This window comes from Nicotiana tomentosiformis, chromosome 2, assembly GCF_000390325.3.
Source record: "Nicotiana tomentosiformis chromosome 2, ASM39032v3, whole genome shotgun sequence".
In the NCBI taxonomy this organism is placed as follows: Eukaryota; Viridiplantae; Streptophyta; class Magnoliopsida; order Solanales; family Solanaceae; genus Nicotiana; species Nicotiana tomentosiformis.
In genome coordinates this window covers 159,391,241-159,401,786 of record NC_090813.1, presented here as the reverse complement: position 1 = coordinate 159,401,786, position 10,546 = coordinate 159,391,241, and the positions used below count along the sequence as shown (strand labels likewise).

General features: G+C 35.4%; 1 protein-coding gene across 1 annotated transcript; it reads right to left on the bottom strand.

The window, feature by feature from the left end:
• Positions 1-4,256: 4,256 nt before the first annotated feature.
• LOC104116036 (NEDD8-specific protease 1) lies at positions 4,257-7,072 on the bottom strand. Its single transcript, XM_009626806.4, has 2 exons — positions 6,915-7,072; positions 4,257-5,322 (listed from the first exon to the last, which is right to left on the bottom strand). Exon 2 carries the CDS (start codon positions 5,304-5,306, stop codon positions 4,623-4,625), a length of 684 nt encoding a protein of 227 aa, XP_009625101.1. The 5' UTR covers positions 5,307-5,322; positions 6,915-7,072; the 3' UTR covers positions 4,257-4,622.
• Between the last annotated feature and the right edge of the window lie 3,474 nt (positions 7,073-10,546).

The following is a 10,546-nucleotide window of genomic DNA, read 5'->3' as shown; positions in this document are numbered from 1 at the left end:
ATTTTACGTGGCCTTACAAGGCTGCATGACAGAAGGTAGCAACAGTTATGAGATTTGAAGAATTACGATCACAAGTCGTGGTGTGAGAAAGAGGCCTAAAGGGGGGAATGCTCTGGCCTTTGGATTAATTCACAGAACAATTGCCTAGATGACAAGGACAATATTAAAGTATTCCTAAGAGTTGTAGGTTATGAGACTGATAAGAGCATCAACCAATATTCGAGGACGAATGTTCCAAAGGGGGAATAATGTTACACCACATGTTTTCGTACGTAAAAGTATGTCGTAAGTCAATTGATGTAAGATCGGAAATGAGATCCTCTTTGAAAGTATATAAAGTAAGTTAATAATTTTACCTTGGAGGTTACAAATATTTAAGATCATGATCAACAAGTACCAGAGGGTTGGAAGGTTTAGAAGCTAAATGAATCGAAGAAAATAAATTTCATGGAAAGTCGGCAAGTTGGGAATGTTATAACCCGTACTTTGGGTGAGACTAGGGTGATTAACATGATAAGAAGGTGATGTTATGATATATTTTAGTCGTATGATAGACGTGTGTTAAGTTTTGAAGTCAAGAGAGTTATTAAACAAAAGTAGACGAAAGTCATCACAAGTTACATTCATAAATTTTACTGAAATTTGGGTCTAATATCAATAAGTTTTTATCCCAATATACTTGGCATTACGGGGAGACCCACCCACCACATTGGAGGCCTATGAGTCTAGTTTCCAACGCATTAAAGCGTTTGTCAATACGACATCGGAGTAGAGAGATATTTGCGTTTTTGCGAGACTGTGCAGACTGGTATGTGACAAGTAGGTGCATCACCTACTTGCTTAAATGAAGGGACCAAATAAATCCCAAAAAGGGGCGGATTGAGGGCGTCCAAGGGGCCCTTTATATGAGATGATTCTCTCACATTTTAAACATAATCTCCTGATCAAAACCTAGGGTAAAACCCCTGCTACACCTCTCCCAAAAATCCCAAAAAAACCCTAGGTGATTTCGGGTGATACGAAGTGATTCTAGTGCCGAAAAACCCAGACAACTTGCTAGTTTTCCTTTCTCCTTCTTGTAGCTGCATTGGGGGACTGATTTTGGATGAAGAGGAACTTGGTTTCGTGGGTTCTACTCAGTCCAAGTTAAGTTTATACTTCTCTTTCCCTTACCAAAGCTTCTACGAGTTGTAACTCAATCGTAAAGACTAGAACTTGCAAGTTTCGAAAGAGTAGTATGCTGTTTGTTGTTGCGTCACTGTTGGTTGGTTGTGAACTTATTTTTAAGTTGAGTTCATGGTTGGTTTATGTGAGAAGAGGATTAATTATGTACTATTGGTTGCGTTGCTCGATTTGAAAGAAAAGACAAGCTGGAAACGTGTTTTAGTAATCTGAAAAATTAATTTTGAGTTGTTGAACTTGTGGGACCATTATAGGGTCGTTTTAAAGTTGTATTGTGGCTAAATATTAGTAGGGATGATTGAATATGCGGCGGTTAATGTGGTTGATAAATTCTGGTAGGGAGAAGAGGTTTTAAACTATAGTGGTTTAGTCACAATCGAGCTTGCCATTCGTTATACAATTGTTTGAAGTTAGAATTAATCTTACGTTGTTGAGGGGCAGAATAGATAGGATTAGTTGTTGATATTGTTGTTTGTTATTGTTTTGAATTCGAGGAAATATAGGGGAGTGCTACCCAATTCTCCTTAAAAGATCTACCAGCTTAGAAATGTGTTTTAAGCTCTTCTATGGTATTAACCATAGTTCTAATACCTTGATGTAGGTTGAAGTACTACGGGCAGTGTATGTTGAGTCATTACCAACAAAGGTATGTTAAGGCTAATCCTTCCTTCTTTTGGTATGATCCAGGTAATAAAACATAAATGTAAAGTTATTCCATAAATAGTTCTACTTTTAGTAGTTAAGGATGTCTATGTTATTCATTCCTGTGAATGTAATTCAAAGCATGTCCAAGTATGGTCCTAAGTCCCTATTGAGGCATACGATAAAGATATCCTAATGATCATAAAAGGCTCTTCATGCATTTACCACCGAGATACGGCTGATTGGGCAGTTACGCATTTACCACCGAGTTACTGCCGGTCGGACAGTCATGCATTTACCACCGAGCTACGGCCGGTTGGGCAGTTACGCATTAACCACAGAGCTACGATCGGTCGGGCAGTTACCACATATCAGTTAGGCAGTCATGTTACGATATGGATATTAGTCCCAAAGAGAGGCATTAAATATTAGTATGAATATCATGGCTCGCTGTGGCACTTTAGAGGTTAAGATTGATTCTTATATCTCTCATTGATGTTGGCTTATTGTTATGTTCCAGTTCCACCTTACATACTCAGTACACTATTCGTACTAACGTCCTTTTGTTGTAGACGTTGCTTTCATGCCTGCAAGTGTAGGTAATTAGTTTGACGAGCCCTCATAATAGACGAGGTTAGCATCAGCGAAGGATCACTAAGACTCCACTTCATTTGGAGTGCAGCCGAGTCTATAAGTCATCGTGTCAGAGTTTTGTTACGGACTTATGGATAGGTTGGGGCCCTGTTCCGACCATCTTTCGATGTCAAATACTCTTTGAGGCTTTGTATACACCAGTTCATTATGTACAGTATGTCAGAGGCCTTGGCGTCCCATGTGTATTCATGTTTTGAGTACGATGGTTCGTTGTACAGTGTTTGCCCACTTATAATAATACATTACGAGTTGTGGCCTTGTTGGCCCATGATAGTTACAGAAAGAATGAGTTCATCCAAGTCGGTCTATGTATGTTCTAGTTTTCATCGAACGATCATGAGTTACAGAGTGGTTCACTCGGGCCAGTACGACACCGAGTGTCAGCCACGCCTCCCCAGGTTGGGGCATGACAAAAATATTATGCTTACCTCATTTTTTTTTTATTTTTTATGTAACAATTCTATTAACCTAATTATCATTAATGTAAAGACTTATGATGTGACTAGATTAACCTTTCTCATATGTTCTTTGTTAATTATTTAATTTGTAAACACATTTTAAAATTCATTTCACCATGTTTCCCGTCACCCTCACCCATTCCACCATTACCGCTCACAAATTTCTCTTCATCGCCTACTCAATGATCACCACTTTTCCCATCTCCCATCATTTGTTCAACTTCCATTGCCGACGGCCCGCCACTATCCCAGAAGACATTCTCAAAAAAAGTCTAATCTGAACTCGATAACTGCCATGACTCCGGCATCTCTATTACGAACTTTAGCTCATCATGAATAGGGGTGTACGTAGAAATTTTTATACGCGGTGTCGGAATTTATAAAAGAACTGGAATATAATTTTATTTATCATACTTCTAGACAAGAAATAGTATTAGTTTATCGATTTTGTTGAGTCTTAAGTTAGAAAATGTCTTGAGTTCAATTCTACTTCATCACAATTTTTAACCACAAAGGCTCTCTCAAAAATTTGCAAAAGAAAAATGTGCTAGTTGAGGCTTGAAACTTTGACCTCTTAGAGCAAAATCAAGCACATAACCAACACACCAAGATACAATTTATATCAAATAGTGTCATTTTTTCCTACTTATCCATTTTCTTACAATATTAATACATATATTCAATAAAATTTTCCGACGAAGCGGACACCGCGACACCGCTTCATTAATCGTGCATCCGCCCCTGATCGCGAATAAGAATTCCTTTCCATTATCTAAAAAATTGAATTAAATCTATATAGCGTTTTGAATACGTCTCCAAGGGTACCGGAGGCACCACCACACAATTTGCCACAATCCCTTTAACATTTGAAACCCCAGTTGACCCTTTAGGGGTCATTTGGTATGAGGTATAAGTACAAATAGTGATGGGATAATTTAATTCCATCTTAATACTTTGTTTGGTTAGCAAACCTGGGATAAGTTATCCCGGGATTAAAATTAATACCGGGATAACTTATACCTTGTAGGGGGTGGGGTAGTTAGTGTCGGGATAACTTATACCTTCTTCTTAGAAATTATGCAAATGTCATTTTTAATACAACAAACCAAAAGTGGATAAAAAACAATCCCAGCATAACTAATCTCAGCATAATTTATCCCATCATAACTTTATCCCTAACATAACCTATATTCAAACCAAACGACCCCTTATATGTACTACCGATCACTACACTTTATCACTCAATATTATTGTATGAAAACTGAGATTCTGTACTCCCTACTTTTTCTCCATTAGCTTTCTATTGAAATATCAACAAAATTGTGAGAGACAACTGACAATCTAATATGAACTTCTTAAAGAAGTCTTTACAATACCAGTACACGTAAGGCGCATAAAAGTACCAAGTCCGGAATTTTGCATCTAAACCCCTTATCTGCCAAGTAGAAACTCCTAACTGAAACATGAGCACCTCCCTGTCATCAAGCCTTTTAGTTTTATATTTTAATATAACAATTCCAACGTGTGCACACCTTGACGATTCCGTACCTGCTATCTCCCACCAACACAAGTACCGAGTAATTTTGCCACAAAACTTAGGTACACGAGAAAAAATTACCTAGTGTGTTTGGTCTATGCTGGAATTTAAGCACCATTCATCCATAATTTTCACCCACTTCATTGAGGTTACGCCACACTCTTAGGTGCAGCCATCAGACCTTTTATTAAACCCAGAATCTCATTACGCATCGTAGAAACAGCACTTGGACTGACCTGTTCCAAATGGGAGAACCACAGAGTATCTGCATCTTGGGTTCCACTGCTAGCATACCATTGACAGATGACTCGTGCAATCGCTAAGACATACACGCCACAATCATAACCATTCACTTGCTTTGGCGTGCCTGGACATTCTTTGTAAATGGCGCTGGACGCTGTATAAGGAAGAGTAACCTTGTATACTTGTTTGGCGTGATACTCATTCATGAATCCGTAGCTGCTGTCATGATGTACAAATACATTGGAGTTTCTCTCAAAAGCCAGTACGCTCCAATGAATCCCACCTTCAGCCATGCACACATCAGAATTATCGTTGATAGGTAAGAGAATCAACTTCCTTCTAGAAAGATGAAGTGGCTCCATGAAATCCTTCAGGCTTGCAGGATCAGGACACTCCTTAATCCAGAAAGCAATAGAAGGTGGTACCAGCAATATGTCGTCAGATGGAAAGCTTGAGCTGAGATAGCTAAAATAGAACTCAATGATGCGGTCATTGAGATAATTAGGACCATTGAGAATATCCAAATCTGATCGCCTGAGAACAACATCGTTGTAGCCGAGAATCTTCTCATCTGCTTTGGATTTAGCCATGGTGCCAATGCCAACTCTATACATATTACTCAAGAATTACATACAATAAGAAGAGATTGGAAGGAAAAAAAAAAGAGTGAAATAAATTGTCATTCTGATCAATCAGATTAGAATTTTCTTAGTACGACATCAATAGAACTGCTTATGATTTAAAAAATAAAAATCATCACACCACCAATATTTTGACTGAAATACCAAGTAAAAGGAAACATAGAATGTCCATAAACATTTAGGAGAAGAGATTCAAAATCTCCAACCAAATCAAACTTCAACCATACAAAACCTCCTCCAAATCCTTTGACTCGTTATTGTCTTTGTTATTGTCATTAAACAGCTATTTTGTTAAATTCCGCACTACCCCAACTTTCAAACCTTAAATGTAAACCCTTCAAAAGCTATTTAGTTTCCTTCTTCCAAATGATGGATCCGAGTCGGACCATTCTGATTTCTATTGACACCCTACGTGGCGTCTGTGTCCCAACCTAGTTGTTCATATGGATGATATTATTATGACTAAAGATTCCCAGGAAGTGATTGAGGTACTAATGCCGCACCACTTTACTAACTTTCATACCACAAAGACTTTGGACAACTTAAGAACTTGTTTGGTATAGAAATTGCTTAGTTCGGCAATTGGATATCTTGAACGAAACCGATATGTCTGTCTACCAATTGACTCACCTCATACCTTTAAAATCAGGTTACTAGCTGGGGTTTTAACAAATCTAGGCGGCTACAGGAGATTAATCGTTCAAGTTGTATTGTCTTACCATCACATGTTCTGATGTTTCTTTTACAATCTGCAGAATCTGGGATGCAGTAGTACTCATCCTTCAATCTATCAAGAGTAACCTTGTGCAGAGACATCTATACGAAAAAACCTAGAAATATTGAAGTTTCTTAATTGTACACGACCTAATAATCTTATATGAGGATCCCTTCTACCATATCACTAACCACCAATCAATCCATAAGTAGTTAGCTCTCTTATTTCTTCATTTTTCACATCCACAAAGCTAATAGATATAATTAACATTATTTTACAATAAGATTTGTAGTCCATTTCATTTGGTGTTTGGTTAATGCATTACACAATTTATCCAAATCAACAACATGATTCAACACACACCAATGCAGACCCAACATTGATTGATAGCTCTAAAAAGAAAACGTAATTGCTCAAGTCATGTCGTTTTCTCAATTCATGGTTTCTCTTTCAAAAAATCATCAAATGGAAAACCTTATTTCTTTTTTAAAGATGAAATTGTACAACCAAAGCTTTGCAATTAGAGGAAGAAGAAAAATGATTTTTAGTTCTCATAAGTCAGCAACAACCTTACTTTATATTGGGTACAAGTACAACTGAACCCAATATTGCGACATGAAAATTTTAAGCAAATATTTATATTATAAACCCATAATTTCAAAAATCCAACTTTAAATCATCACGTTTAAATCATGAGTCCGCCTCCATATGGATTAATGCAAATGAATCTAATCACACACCAACAATGATAATAGGAAATAACACCAATTAACTAGTAGAATAAAATATCAAAATTCACAAAAAAATAACCCACTGACTTAAATTTTGGACCATGAGATTACCTCGAATGGAGCTTGGCCGAATCCTTCAAATCTTCTTGAATGTCACAATTATGAATCTTTAATTAATGGGTATAAAATGGAGTAGTACTGGTGAGGTGAAGGAAGAATAAAGAAGAAAAAAGTGTAGGACTAACAAAGGCAGAGGATTAGTATTTTTATTTTTAGTTTTTCTTTTGGAGCCCCTTATTTGAGATTTTGGCCAAACTTATCCCCTTATCTTTAGGGTATATTTAATTTTGTCCTTCCAATATAACTTTAAGCACATTTTGTCCTATAATTTACAAATCCTGAGCACATAGGATCTAGCTAGCATGAAACACCCACAACACTGTTATGACTAACGTTAAACTCACTGAAGTGCACATGAACACTGTTTAGCATCGCTCTTATAACCTTCCCTCTGTAATATTCGAATGATCTCCTCTTTTTTTCCTTCTTATATTCCAATAATTTTAGTATTTAACCAATACAAAGTTAGGTGGAGAAATCCATTAGTACCCCTACTCACGCGCAGCTCCTTTGGAAAGAAGGTATGGCTAGATGCACCACACATAATTATCAACACATGCAACTCTTTTGATTAGTTTATATAGGGGAGTATGAATGGTGTTTGTTTAGTTGGCTATCTTAAGAAATTTTTCTCACAATTATTTTTTGATTATTTTATTGTGTATAATTAAAATTATGCCTTTTAAAATAGTACCAATCATCTTGATTTCTCTTTGTATCGATATGATTCGATTAATTTTCATAACTAATTATTATGAAATATACATAATCACACTATTATTAGAATATCTCATTTGTTATGTTAATCATTAAATAATGAAAAGTTTAATCTAACCATGGTTTGTTTGGCAATGAGAAAGTAAATCGCAACACGTTGTTGTTCAATCATAACATGATAATCTAAACTTTGAAGTGCTGGAGCTGAATTTTAAAATCACTTAGGGTTAAAAGCAATTTTGAAGTGCAGCACTTACATGTTTGGCTAAAAGTGATAACGCTGGAAATAAGCATTTGTATGTATATTTTGTGAAAGCACTATTTTATTTTAAAATAACTAAAATCCTTAAATCTATTAACATAAAAATTGAACGGCTAATTACAAGATTTTAATTCTAAGTTAATTTTCGTACAAGTTAATTTATGTCTCAATTGGTTTCAAATTTTAAATTTATTAGATAAAATTATTTTAATTAATGAGAGATCTTTTTTTTTTTCTTTTGCACATATCATTGGTGTATATTTATATATGTTTCATAGCTAGAAATTAAACACCAAAATTCACATGCTTCTCTTAAAATTTTAACTATATAATAAGTAAAAATCCCTTGGGCAATCAAGGGTAAATTCTATCGTTTCATTGTAAACCACCCAATGTTAAAATTGGTCTACGTCCCAACACGTAGACATCTGTATTGCACTTTTCTCTTCCTTGATCGCCACTAATTTATAGCCATAAAAAAATCCACTCCTGTCTTCTAGAGGTTCTCTCTCGTTACTCTCGCTGCTTTTTAACACTAGTAGAAATTGGCATCAACTTTTTAATTTTTTTTATGACTGTACGCACTTGTCCCAAGTAAGTAGACATTCTAATTTTTGTTTCTTCAAGTTTTTCATCTGCAATATCACATCATATAAATGAGATATGTCATTAGTGTATAAAGTGCGAGCTTTTTCCCAAACTAAATATCATGTTTGGAATGGACGAAACAAAGGCATTAACTTGTCAATAGACCACCACATGATACTATATAACTGGGCATCGATCTTCTCCTAAAGTGCTTTAGCCTTTTCAACTTCCTCACCGGTCTTTTTGGTTAAGTGATTTTGAACACCTTGACCCTTGCACCATAACTCAACCGAAGAAGTCCAATCAAAGTAGTTTAAACTTCCCATAAGGGTTACGAAGTAATCATAACATATGTGTTGTTGCAGACCTGGACTTCGGTGCGCAAGTGGATTAGTTATTGCTTGAGGAGGATGAGTTCGAGATTGATTGGGGCAAGAAATTTGCTGGAGGTGTTATATTTCACCCGGTTGTTACATGTAGGTTGTGGAATGGCGCAGGTAGGATAATCCTTCGTGGATGTGATTCGCTTGGTTATTTCCTTTTGAAGTATACTTAGTCTAAAAGGTGAAGGATGACTATTTATTTCTTAGTTATTTTATATATTACTCTAAAGAAAAGTTAATGCCTAAATTTATTAAAGAAATCTATATGTTAAAGTTTATGTATGTAGGCTAAGGTTATTAACAATTGATTAAAAAAAGTAGTAGAATTTATTTGAAAAATGTAAGCAAAGGTTAGTGATTTTAATAATAAATAATATAATTTATTAAATAAAATGTGAGTAAGAATGTAAACAATAAGAGTCAATAATGAATTATAAAATAGAATGAGTTATTTGAACCTTAAAAAACATATGTGAGACATACAAATGTAAATATGGAACCTTTATTGTTTAGAATTGATTCCTATAGTTTTATTTGATGCTATTGAGTTATTTTTTGGGTAGATTCGAGTCGTTCGGAGACCGATTTATGAGGGCAAATATTTTTGGAGTACTGAATTGACTTGGTTGAGGTAAGTATCTTGCCTAACTTTGGTTTGAAATACTAGTTATTTGAATTATTGATGATGGCTACGTGCCGAGTTTGACGCACATGCGGGGGATGAGCATGTGTGTGTGCACCTGATTTTTATCCATGCTCGAGATAGTGCTTAGGCTATGTTATCTCTTGTATTGAATACTAAGCTTCTTTCTATCATGCTTCATATGTTTGTACCCCTTCGTGAGCTACTTGAATCATACTAGAGATCATGTGTAGGTTAATCTCCTAGTTAAACATGAAAATTGCTATTTTGTGGTGTATTCGCCTAATTTGAGCTATAGTAGCATACTTTGCATATGCATATACCTTAGCATGTAACTTTTATGAGTACATGAGTATGTGATTTGATATTCATTGTTCGTATACATGTATTTTTTTATATGCTTTCTGTGAAATATGGACGTGATTAGTAGCACATGAGTGGTTCGTGTAGTTTGAATTATGATAGCATATGAGTGATCCGAGAGGTTGTTATATAATGGCACGTGAGTTATCCGTGCAGCGTGTGGATAATAATCTATTCCCCTAGGTTCATCCTCTCACGTTTCTCTTATGATGACGTACACGTGATATGAGAAAAACTGATCAGTATTTGAGTTTTGCATCTCTTCTCTATTTGCAAATATCTTGGGTGTATACATGTTTTTTTATCGTATATCTTCTCTAAGTGATAGTTTTTAAATGTATACATACCTCTTTATACATATCTTGTATGTATGTTGTTTTGACCGAAAGGTGAAGGCACAATACATAACTTCTCTATATGTTAACATGTGCACGTAGACTTGATTTTTAATACATATCTTTTCTATATGCAAATGATGATGATCATTTGGTGATAAATGCATATCTTCTCTATATGCTGAGTTGTTAAAATGCTATAAGACTTGGCACATCTTTTCTATGTGCACTAATTTTGTTATACCTGTGCTTCATGCTTAGTTTGGTACCATTGATGTGTACTTGTATAATTATGAATTGAATAGATTAATAGGTGAGTATAATTGGTAATT